The 12,865-nt window shown below is 40.1% G+C and overlaps 1 protein-coding gene across 1 annotated transcript; it reads right to left on the reverse strand.

Moving 5' to 3' along the window:
- Positions 1-396: 396 nt before the first annotated feature.
- si:dkey-32e6.6 (extracellular matrix protein 2) lies at positions 397-11,057 on the reverse strand. The gene is made up of 10 exons (XM_061808288.1): positions 10,836-11,057; positions 9,189-9,390; positions 9,078-9,082; positions 8,819-9,035; positions 8,079-8,194; positions 7,027-7,159; positions 6,798-6,955; positions 6,546-6,685; positions 1,161-1,487; positions 397-1,007 (listed from the first exon to the last, which is right to left on the reverse strand). Exons 1-10 carry the CDS (start codon positions 10,863-10,865, stop codon positions 830-832), a joined length of 1,506 nt encoding a protein of 501 aa, XP_061664272.1. The 5' UTR covers positions 10,866-11,057; the 3' UTR covers positions 397-829.
- Between the last annotated feature and the right edge of the window lie 1,808 nt (positions 11,058-12,865).

Below are 12,865 nucleotides of genomic sequence, written 5' to 3' on the forward strand. Positions count from 1 at the left end.
AACTTATTCCATGCCGAGCAGCCACTCACATCGCACAGGTTAGCGTCAACCGGAAGCGGTCAGGTGTAACATTATACACTTCCCTGTGAGACCAAAGATCAGAACAGGTCAGGTATGTTGCTCACAAATCTCAAATGGATCATTTTCTCACACCCAAACAAATTGTCACCTAACATGACTAATCGCCAACAGTTCGCCTATTCATACTCGCGGTTCGGCATCCGCTGATTCATCTCTTCCGTGGTTTCTCCTCGTTTATGAAGTAATTCTGGCAGTTTAAAATGATTTTCGTTTTAATTTCCCCACTGCAATCATAATGGACATCCGTCAATCAACTTGTAGACTGTACACATTACAAATGAAAACACGTTTACATTCCAATCTGTAAAAAGGCATTTAATGAAAGAAAAGGTCGGCTGTGAAAGTTTATCAAAGGCAGTGAAAGCAAAATACAAAATAAATGTTTCATTTTGACTTTCCTGTATGGTGATGAAATAAACAATAGCAGTTTATGTGTATCTGTGCATGTAACCAAGAAGGATGAACATGAATATTGTATTGCATAAAACTGACCCTGTTTGGGCTACCAGAAAATAAATTGCATTTATTCTGTTCAAAAAAGAAATATACTTTGACCTCTTGACATTAATGAACTGCTTTGAAACTATGTCAACATTATTGTGGCAAAATATTGGCTTACATCCAGAGAGACTTTTGTTTTTAGATTGTGTCAAGTTGTCTTGAGCAGGTTGTTGAAAATAATTCAGTCTTAGCATGCTTAACTTTTGCTATGGTTTCATCCTTAATTCTGCCGAGATCATGTTGACATCTAGATTTCTGGAAAATCCCTCCGTTGCGGATAGATAAAGAGTCCCTGAGCATCTGTGAGACAATTAAAGGCATTCGAGGGAATCTTCTCAGGGACCAGCAGGTTATTTTCTAGGTTGACTGAAGCCAAGGTGGAGCCAGAATTACGGGGATGACACACACCCCATTGCCTCACCACCCTAAAAACACAACAGTGCAAAGGCATCATAAATAATCAATACAAATTGGCTCAACAGAACAATTTTTAGAAGCCCAAAAGAAGAAGCAGTATTTCTGTTTATTGTTGCAGATAACGATTACAAAATACGTACGGTATGTGACGGCAGTCCCACCTGATATAGTTGTTGTCCAGCCTCAGTACTTGCAGGTTCTTAAATTGCCGAACCCAACGAGGGACCTCCCCCAGATGGTTGTCGTCCAACAGGAGCTCAGCAAGCGAGCGGAACATTCCAACAAAAGACCCCCGCTCAATACCCTCGTTCGTCAAGACATTGTGGGATAGACCAAGTGACTGCAGGCCAGGACGCAAGTGGCGGAAAATGAAAGCAGGGATGTGGCTTATGTTATTTTGTTGGAGGTCCACTTGAAGGAGACTGCGAGGCAGATTCACGGGCACAGATGTCAGTCGGTTGGAGGAGAGATCCAAGGCTTCGAGTTGTCTGGGGAGAGGGGGGGGGGGCGTAGTGTTTGTTATTTACCAAGAAGAACTTCAAAGGAAATAGGATTAAAGGTTTTTTAAAATTCATTTGAGGAACCCGGGAACATTTATGCATCTGTTATAGAAATTAGATTTGCCAACTATGGTACTGAGCAAAGCAAAGAGGTCAGAACCATATTCATTCTGAAGTGTTTTAACTGGTTTTCAGTTAGGTGTAAAATACAATGAATGGCTTAGGTCCTGAACACATTTAAGAAATTCTAATAAACCCGGAAAGGCTCTGAGATTGACAGACTCAGAACAAATAATGAGAATAAGAATCAGACATTTAGTTGTTATGCTGCATAGAAATAAAAAGGATCCCAACAGAAAGGAACTCCCCTCCAAGCATCAACGTTTCCAAGTCCAGGTGAAAACTATTCTTTTTTTGCAATTTGAAAGTATATTTTAGTCTTTCAAATGTTTTCCTTGATTTGTTTGTTCTTTAAGTCATTTTAATAAGTTATCATTTATTCTGCACAGTACATTGCCTTTAAATGTCTTTTACTCTGTTTTTAAATGCTTTTAATCATGTAAAAAACATCAGGTTACCTTGTGTAAGAAAAAAAAATGCACCGCAGTATATAAATTAAACTGCCTTGCCTATTGCGTGTGCTTCTGTGTTTTTCTTGGAACGAGTGTTGTTAATTCAGACAAGTGCTAAAAGACTTATCACAATTTAGTGTCTTCCTACAACAATGAAATACTGAAAATAGAAAGGTTGACAACGACCTTGGAACGAATAAACACTTTTCCCAAACTGCCTCTGCGTCTCCGGAGTCCTGCATTTGGGTCCTCCTCCGTACCGATGGGTCGTGACACACAGTTGAGATCCAAACAACATCATTTATATATTTCACTTGTGTTCTCGTTTCAAGTTCTACTATGGACCAAGCTGGGCAATGCTCGCCATGCCTCCCACTGCCTCGTGGCACATGAAGTGCATTTACTGTCCACTACGGCAGCTTCTGGTCACAACACACATTGTCGTGGCTCAGTCGTGGTAGCATAAGCTGGTGGATGACGATTTTGGTCAGAAAGGAGTCAAAAACCTTTTGTCATTGGAAAAATCCCACACTAAGCACTTGTAGCAAAGTTACTTGAGATTTTCTAAGATAGGAACACAAGAAACCACATAAGTGACAAGGAGCCAACCAAGAGTGAACAAACATTGGAACCTAAATGCACACAGGCTAATGACAGGACAAGAGGCAGCCGGAGAAAACGCCTGGAAAAATAAGAAGCCCATTGGCCGATGTTGGAGGAGCAGCGCTGACGAGACTTGATGGAGACGATGACACAACAAAAGACAGCGCAGGAGAGTCAAGGAAGCCAAGCGCAAAACCCCAGGTACTCCAGTCTGAACACAAAATATGTGTATCATGAAAAACACACCGAAGATGAGTGAACCAGAACAAATGAATCACTTTCTAGATAATTTTGAAGTAAAAAAAGACGCATCCAGACAAGCTCACATCAATAAATCCAGAAGCCAGAGTCTGGCATGGTGTCAGGGTGTGTCAGACCTTTTGGCAAATGCAACTTTCACTACTGTGACAGCACCATTAGTGGTAGAAGCACACTGAAATTTCTGGAGTAGTACTTTCATACGCCCATGATTTCAACAACACGATTCTAAAGTAGATTTTGCAAGGATAACTTCAAAAGTGCGTGCAGGACCTGCTAAGAGAGAATGCAGTACAGAGAAGCATTAGATATCTACCTTCCTTTACAGATTCTCTGTCTGTAACTGTTTCTCCACACTTCAGTTGGGGCCCGTTTTAGCAAAGTATGAGTCTCAGCATGAGTTGCTCCTATTACATACAGCTTTGTCAAACTTTTTTTTTTTGGTGCGGAGTCAATATAATTGAACACATAAAAATCTATAGAACTCGTGCACGTGATGTCACCATTTTCACGCTGCCATATTGCCAGTCAAAAGGAGCTGCTTGACAGTGTGGGGGACATTGAAATGGAGCACAATAGTCACAATGCCTGAGACATGTTGTGCTGTTGGTTGTTACAACAGACAAGACAGATATTCAAAGAGGTTATTCTATAGAATACCAGCTGAAAAGACCAGAAAATATAGATGGATTTCGGCAATTAAACATGATGGATGGTGCCCAACCAAAATATGCACACGGCTGTGTAGCGATCACTTCATTTCAGGTCGGAATTATTCTTCTCAATCTTAAATTCCCAAGAAGCATTTATGATGCCAAGTTGGTTCATTTGAGAACAATGGGTTTAAAAAAAAAAAAAAAAAAAAACGACACGGAGTCTTCTCCAATGTACACAGAAGTGTGTTGCGGCCACATGTTAAACTTCAGTAAACCTCTCCCCGACAGTTTTTTTTTTTTTTTAATATGCGTTGTTCTCAAATGAGTCCAATGGTTATTTAAAAAAAGAAAATAAGCCTACAGTCACACAGAAGTTTATGTAGGTTAACGTGTGACCACAACACCCTTACGTGTACGAGGTCTTAAGCCTATCCCAGTGGTTTATTTTCTTTTTTTAAATACGCATTGGACTCATTTGAAAGCAACGCATATTTAAAAAAAAAAAGTCTGTCACATAGAGGTTTACCAAAGTTCAACATGTGTCTGCAACGCGCTTCCGTGTACGAGTGGCCGACTCGCTGTCTTTTTTTTTTCCAGTCATAGTTAATAAATGCGAGTTTGTGTAAAGCCAGGGGTCATTTATTTAAATGTTGGTATTTGTATTGAAAGATCTGAGTGGCTCCATCACTATGTGGGATTTATTCTTGATTGAGAACAGATCCAGCAACGACGTAATTGTATGCGTCCAGACTTTTCTATGCTTTCAAATTCTTCTGTGTAAATCTTAGCGACTTAGTCACCAGATACATCTGTAGATCCAGTTGTCCAAGACAAGCGGAATGGAATAAACAGTCAACTTTCTTATTGGCGAAAACATCAACATCGGCATTAAATATGGGTCCTCAATGCCAAGTGTCTCTCATTTTTCCACGTTCCTTTGTTTATATCACCTTCTAAATATTTAACGGTATCGGACAAAACTCTGGGCGTCGTGCTATAAGACGTATTTTGGCGTCGTCTCCAACTGACTTAGCATTGAATAAGGCACGGGACTTCTGGCCAGTGACGAGATTTGATGACGTAGGTGCACAAGCTGTATATATTATTCCATATACACCAAAAAATTATCAATGGCCTGTTTTGAAAACAGAAGCCAGTGAAAACAATATTTTAAAAGGACCATTGGTAACAAAAAATGTTTGTAGTATCTCATATTTTAAAAAATGAAGACAATTTTCAATTTTGGGATTTTAGCAAGAAACTTGGAGTTCCATTCATCCATGTTCTTAGCTGCTTATCCTCACAAGAGCCATGGGAGTGCTAGAGCCTATCCCAGCTGTCAACGGACAGGAGCCAGGTTACACCCTGAACTGGTTGCCAATCAATCGCAGGGCACATGGAGACAGACAACAGTCGCACTCACAATTACACCTAGGGGCAATTTAGGCCACATAAAATGATGTGGTTGGCCGAATCTAACTTGTGGGCCTTGAGTTTGACACCTGTAATAGATAGGAACCCAGCACAGTTGCGACATGGAGAGAAATAGCTAGCTCTGCCTACACTAAGAAAATAAATCTTCCCTTCAGACAGTACGTTGGGGTGGTCGCTTTAGAGTGCCTCATTGTTGCGGTTTGCAAACGCTCCAAAATGGTGGAATACATTCTAGCCACTGGTGGGCTTAAGAAGATTTATTGTATTTTCACAGCTCATACGTTGCGATCTGTAGCCATCAAAAAGATGTCGTAGCATCTGTTTTTCCAGGTCGTATAACAAGGAATTGAAGCCTCCTTTTCATACTTGGCGGTAATTTGAAACATTCAAACCTGTTCTCTATCGTGTTTCAAATTTAGAAGACAAATGTATTTTCATTTTACAAGGACATTCATCAATGTGCCATATTTGTTTTTTTGCACGTTTTTACAACATACATAATCCACAATTTCTCACAGTGAACTCAACACACTTTTTCCCTCTCTGTTTTGCACTCTCCCAGGAGCTCCCACTGTGGCTCAGAAGAATCCCAGGGAGCAATGGAAAAACCCACAGGAATTAACTATATTTATATACAAGTCACACACACACACACACACATTGAGACATGCAAATGCCCTCACACACACATGCTCAGCGTTCATCCTGAGAATCTGTGACAGTGTGTTTGCGTGAGGGATAGAAGAACATAGAATCATAATTCAAAATGACTGACACTGATGATGGGAATCCAAAGGGAGCTTCTGTAAGCACTTTTCCGAACTTGTGTGTGTGTGTGTGTGTGGTGTGTGTGTGTGTGTGTGTGGTGTGTGTGTGTGTGTGTGGTGTGTGTGTGTGTGTGTGTGTTGTGTGTGTGTGTGTGGTGTGTGTGTGTGTGTGTGTGTGTGTGTGTGTGTGTGTGTGTGTGTGTGTGTGTGTGTGTGTGTGTGTGCATGTGTGCGGATGTTCATGGATCAAAGCCTGATGTATTGGCACTAATCTCAAGAATCGAAAATGATCTTTCAGTGAATCTTTCTTTGGATGGCAGTTTATCTCCCATAGGTTTGTACCGCTATCAGCTTTGCCATTAATCAAAATGTGTGCTGTGTAATACTGTAATCACATTTCCAAGAGACGCCGGCCTTCCCCCCTGTGGCTGACACGGGAACTGTTCTATGAAAGTCCTGCAGAGAGGTCGGTGATTGACATCCACTGGTGTCATTGATTTTCTACAAACAATGTACTAATGTATTAATTTTTGTATTTCTATCTCACACAGCGACGTATAGTGACAGGCAGAACCATCCAGTAATCGTCCACCAGATGGCACGAGATACAATTAAACAACAAGTTCAGTATTAAGTATTTGTGATGGTGTTATTTGGTGTCAAGCCATTTGTTTTTTTTCATATATAAAATATCTGCCAGGACCCAATCAAGGTTGGGAAACACTGGAGTGGACGGATGTGATTGGATGGGCCCACCTAAGGCTTGTCCAGACACGTTGGGAAAGGCCTTCATCTCGCAGGAGGTTATGACTGAGGTCAAGTATTTTCAAATGACTGCAACCCTTCAGTGAATCTTCCGTCAACTCCTCTATCAGATTCTCATCCATTTCTAAAGTCTATTGCAAAGAAAGAGAAAGTGAATAAATAAATACATAAATTTAACAGATTAAAGGAAGGAAGGGCTGCACAAATCACTTGTTATACTACAATACTGTGTTCTGGGTGCACCTGGAGAGAGCGGGGAAGACGCTGCGGGAGAGAGCGGAATCGGTTTTTCTCCAGCTTGAGGTGCAGAAGCCTCTTGAGAGGTTTGAATGCTTGAGGTGACACGCCACCCTCATGCAGACTGTTCCCTTCCAGTTCCAGGTTCAACAGGTTCACCAAACCTATCACGGCAGAATTTGTATATCCTGTAAGGATTCGGTCGTTTTTTATTGTACAGAGCCGCGACGTCTACCTGTGAAGCAGTGCGGTGCGAGGGTGTGGAGCTTGTTGCTGTTCACGCTCAGTTGTTCGAGCGACGGGGGCAGCATCGGGATCATTGTGAGCCGGTTGCCGTCTAAGTTCAGCTTCTTCACAGAGGTCAAGTTCTAAAGAGCACACATCAAAAAGAGCAGTGAAACAGCCAAACAACAAAATAGATGCTTGTCTTAAACTCCATCATTTTCATCCCGAGGATGGAATTACAGAGTTCAAAGAAATGAACCAAGCGAAAGTATGCCAAAGAAGTCTGCGCAAGTCTTCTGTATCATCTATCATGTCGTATTTTTGGTACAGCCTATCAATACGGCGTTGAGCGAAAGCCGCTGCGGTTGATGCGTGTCATCTGAAAGCTGCGGACTGGATATATTGCAGCGTCGCTCCAGCCAGTCCATCAGTCCTCTGTCATTACTGGGATGTGAGCGGGCGGGTAGGGGCGAAAGACAAAACAAAAAAAACAACCTAAAAATAATTTGCTTTCCTCCACGTCATTGGCTGCATCTGTTTTCCAACAAGTCCTTGCAGCCAATCGCATCAAAGTGATTGGATGCTGCTGTGGAATGATTGGCCGGAGCGCTTGAGTGCGGTCAGGATCTTTGTGTGCGTTTGGCCTGCGGTCAATTTGAGGTTAGACCGATGGTTATTCTTAGAAAGGATGAGTTAATGTGATTCCCGGCACTCACCCTCAAATTATTGTAATGATACAGGATTAAGGCTGCCTTTGATTTTAATTAGATGGAAGGGGCTTTTTTTTTATTTGACATCAATGAAATACATTGAGAACTTGCTTATATGTAACAAGATGCCAATCTTGTGCTGAAATAACTTAATCAGAGCATCCTACCCGGTCACGTGGTTTTAATGCTACGGTTTCTCCATCTTGGCTTAAAAAGAATGTGGCTCTACTGGAATTGGTACACTGACATGGTCTCTGGTGAGTGACACTTTAAGCCACAAGGTGCGTGGACATTTTTTGCGGGTGTGCTATTTCCAGCGACGGGACAGATGTCTAGGTACAAGGCTACTCACAGACAAAGCATTTTGGCTGAATGAATCATCATCCAGCTGGTTTTTGCTCAGGTCCAGCACTTCCAGCATTGGCAGGCCGGAGAAAATGTCCAGAGGAATGACTCTGATGTTGTTCTCTTGGTGAAACAAAGATGAAGGAAAATTAGCTCAGGGGATGCACAGGCACTGACATTGTGAGGACAAAAGTATTGGGACACCATCACACCAACAGGAATTATATTTTAAGGTTATAAAATGTTGATGAGTTTGTCTGGGGGTTTTTTTCCAATTGCAATTCCAGTTCATTGCAAAGGTGTTTGACGCGTTGAGGCTCATTCATGCCAGGACAAATCTCATGTTGTAAGTATCTAAATGTCCAAAAATATCTGATGTGTGTGGAAATTAGTCTTGGTTACACATGTCCAAATGGACCCAGGACCCTTTTTTGTGAAGCAGTGGAACCACCACATTTAATGCAACAGGCCAACAATGGAAAAAACAATGAAGTCAAAGTCAAAAAGTCAAAGATAAATTTGAACCCAGAACCTCTGAACTGTCCACTTGTTCAGGAAAAAAATGTATAAAATTGCCAGAAGTAAAAGTGGAAGGAAAACATCAATTTTCGTTTGCCTTTTTACTAACATGACCCTTGCCAACAAATACTATGACTAAATGTCTTGTACTTCACCGACATACGTATATGACGTACTGTATATTTCATGTTCATTGTAATCATACAGCCCTAATTTCAAGTGACACACCTCCCACATCCAGCTTCGTGGCCTCCGGGTCGCGGATGATTGGCAGGTGAGTCATGCCCATGCCCCTGCAGCTGATTTCACTCTCGCCAGTCTCACACTGAGACTCGGGCAAAATGTCGTTTGCTTCAGTCTGGTTGCTGGGAGCTTGAGTTGCCTCTTCTTCTTCCCCATCCTCCTCCTCACCTTCCTCTTCTTCCCCTTCTTCCTCCCCCTCTTCCTATTCCTGACATTGACAAATCAAAAATATTCAACAACCTGCATTACCTGGACATCAACCACAGCACCATTCAATAAGTTTCAACCTCCTCATCTTCTTCTTCTTCATCATCATCTTCCTCGTCGTCATCATCGTCATCGTCGTCATCCTCATCGTCATCATCCTCATCGTCGTCATCATCATCTTCATTTTCCTCCTCATCCTCCTCATCCTCCTCCATCCTGTGTGCTTTTTTTTTATCGATGAGCCGCCTCTCCTGAGCATGAAGTTCCTTCTCTCCGGCCATGAAAGTGCTCCTCACATCTTCTCCCTTTTTGTTCATTCTCCATGTCTCCAGGGATCGCTCCAAACCTGCCTGACAAGAAAGTAGTGGTTCCCAATCTCCAAGACACTTTTTTTTTTTTTTTTTTACAAAATTCTCAAGGCACACTATCAAACAAACACAAAAGCTATCAATGTGTCATTCCAGATTTGGGGGCCATTTTCTGTCCCACAATTAAATTTGGAATAATCAATGCACAGTATCCAGAAACATGCATTGGTGGTAAAAAAAATATATATATATATATTTAGCTCATGTAGAAATAATTCCTAAATATTATTTGAAATACCGCATAGTTCTAAAACACCTCTTTTTTCACTTGTTCATAACCAATTTATATTTCAAATACAGCAGATAATATGAGTCGGTATGTTTGACTTCCTAGTAATTGTTAAACAATTTGTTTTATCACAGACATATTTTAATATTTATATATAATATCATTACAATGAATATATGATATCTATTTACTGTATATATAATATATATAATACTAATTATACTAAGAATTTGTGTGCTTCAACATACAAGCAACCATGTTTCTAAAACTGTGCTTCTCAAACTGTTTACACCGAGTATCAAATACCTGGCACGCCAAGTACCACTACAATGACAAACACTAAACTATAGTCACATAAAAGGCTCGTAGTATGTAGTGTTCATCAAAAACAAGGGAGAGGTTCTACTCCTGAAAATTATAATACATACTATTGGACCACTGTAACATTATGCACGGTTTGAACATCAACATTGTAATATAGTGCTCAAATATAGGGAAAAAAACTAAAATAATAATTACATTAAAAGGTATTGGCACATAAGTTAAATAAAAGTTTGTGAAATACATGTTTTACAAACAAATGTGTTTAAAGAGTAAACTCAACTGTATTGTACTTTAACATTAAATGCAACTGAACAATCCTTGAGAAATTTACTGTACTGGATTTTTTTTAAAAAACTTTAAGCCACTGTTTGAATAGTTTAAAGAGTTGATTCCATTTTTTATCTGCACACCACTAAAAGGAGACCCCATACCACAAGTAACGAGTACCACACTTTAGTTATCACAGATGGAGAGAAGAAGTAGGAGAAAGTGAGCTGTGCGAGTCATCACAAATGACATCATAAGGCTAACATAAACTCATATAAATTGACCAAAGGGCCGTCCAGTTATTTTTTATGTAAACTTTGTTGTGGAGTGTGTCTTTCAAACAAAAGCATCTCTGCTACTCTTTTTTTAGAAAAAATATTTATTCCAGCAGTATTTTTGAAATGCTTAGATGCCAATGTTTTTTAACAGAAAATAACAAATGTAATTAAGAAAAAAGAAAATAACAAAGATGTTCAAAAATGTGTACCATTGATGAGTGAGAGGTACGACTCAAACAATAAAAAATATAAAACAAATGGTCTTTTTGGGGAAAAAATGATTGTGGTCATATATGGTAATAATGATGATATTGTCTCAATTTACTCACAAATGAAATCTGGGTCTGTATAGTGATCATTCTGCCATCTAGTGGAAGAGATTAAATGTTCTGCCTGTCACCATGTCGCCGGCATAGAAAGATGAACAAAGATACATTATTTGTGATGAATAACTAATTATACAGAAACCTTGGGCATTTCTAAACCACTTTAAACCACAAGCACAATAACACAAAACATATCGTTTGAGTGAATACTGTACATCTCTGATAATCTTCATCAAAACTGAGCATATTTACAAATGTTTTTTTTTTTTTCACTTTACAAGAGCCTCCTAATTAGATTGTGCATGTTAACCTCATGGTGAGTCAATGTTTCTATAGACAAGAGCAAAAAAGGAGTTAGTATCATGTCTTACTAGTCTATATGCGTAGGGGTCCACTGTGGCTGCATGTTTCCTCTCCCACCAGGCTTCTCTCTTTTGTCGAGCAGCCTTCGGGTTTTGGAGGTGCTGGTGCTGCTCTTCTGTCTGCATCAGTACATGACTGTCTCCTCTCGCCTCACCTTTTTTGGGGGGATATATATATATATATATATATATATATATATATATATATATATATATATATATATATCCTATTCATTGGAATTGCCCAAGAGATTAATCCAGAGTTTACCTGTGAGGAAAGACACACCAGAATCTGGTAATTTCATCCAAGTAGGAATCCTGTTTTTTGGCGTGGCTGTTTTTTTTAACTTATGCGACTGGGGTTCCAGCGCTACATCTTCGTCATGGGACATGCTTGGTCCAGATAAAAGTGTGCCACACAGCCAAACGAGCACTACCCATGACAGTGGCATCGTGGAATCTTCCCCCTATTCCACCTTTTTCAGTTGAAGCAGGACGGCAACTAAAAAAAAAAAAAAAAACCGCCAAAGAGTAAATCAAAACATTATTAGTTCCCTCAGAAAGTGAGATGATGAACTATGCAGCTAAAAACTAAGTCTCTGCAGTGGCTCACTCCACTGCAGTCTTGCCAACTCAGTGACTGCTGCATGAACAGAACAAGATGGTAAGAAGTAAACACATGTTAGAGGTGGAGCGGAAGAAAAATATTTTTTAAAAAAAGTCTCACATCGTTAATAGAGGCCCATGTTCGACCAAGCATGAGATACACACCCGCCCTACTCCTCCTCACCTCAGCCTCCTGCCCACTGTCTGGCTCACACTTGCTAAAAGTGGCACCGGCTCAGGTAAACATGGCAGGCATTTTCATTCTATGGGAATTATTTACCCATTGCATCATTTGGTGTTACACTTGGAAAATCTATGTTGTGTTTTCCCTTTTGGCATTGACATACAAGTTGTGTATTGGACCTCTTCCTAGAATCTTTTTTTTTTTTTTTTTTGCACATGAGTGTTTTCAGGCCAGTCAACTGTTTGACCAAGCTCCACTAGTATGTATGTATGAAAATAAACAGGTGTATGTGGAAATGAATGACGAGGCGATCTTGATGTTCTGAACACATGTACTGTATATGCACATTTTGACATAATGCTGCTTGCAACTTATCATGTTGGCTAGGAGCTGTGGTTTGACACCTGCCCGCAGCCACACTGCTTTTAGTCAGGAACCCCAGTCACATCACCAAATCTGCCAAAATGTGTGCTACGTGTGGCCATGTCACACACAGATTTTTTTTAACATAAATGTTAGAACATAATATTTATGGAGAGTGAGACAAATGACCAACTGGAGTGATGTCATCAGGGGAAGAAAAAGTAGTGACAATTCTATTTTATGTATTTCTTCATAGGGCCCCAAATCCTTGCACAGGGACAGAAGACAGATTGATCAACTTAACCACTCAACACTTTGGTCCAATGGGCTCTTCAATACTTGAAAAAGCAATAAGACTGGCAAACAAAAAAAAAGTTTACAAGTTTTGTCATTAAGAAATACAAACATAACACCACATAACTGAAAATTAATTTGGCCTAAAGTAAATCAAAAGCGACCAAAAGATCAGTTTGGAATAGTCTTAAGACATTTGGATAGCTCGGGAGCTCATGACACAC

The sequence above is a fragment of the Syngnathoides biaculeatus genome, chromosome 2 (assembly GCF_019802595.1).
Source record: "Syngnathoides biaculeatus isolate LvHL_M chromosome 2, ASM1980259v1, whole genome shotgun sequence".
In the NCBI taxonomy this organism is placed as follows: Eukaryota; Metazoa; Chordata; class Actinopteri; order Syngnathiformes; family Syngnathidae; genus Syngnathoides; species Syngnathoides biaculeatus.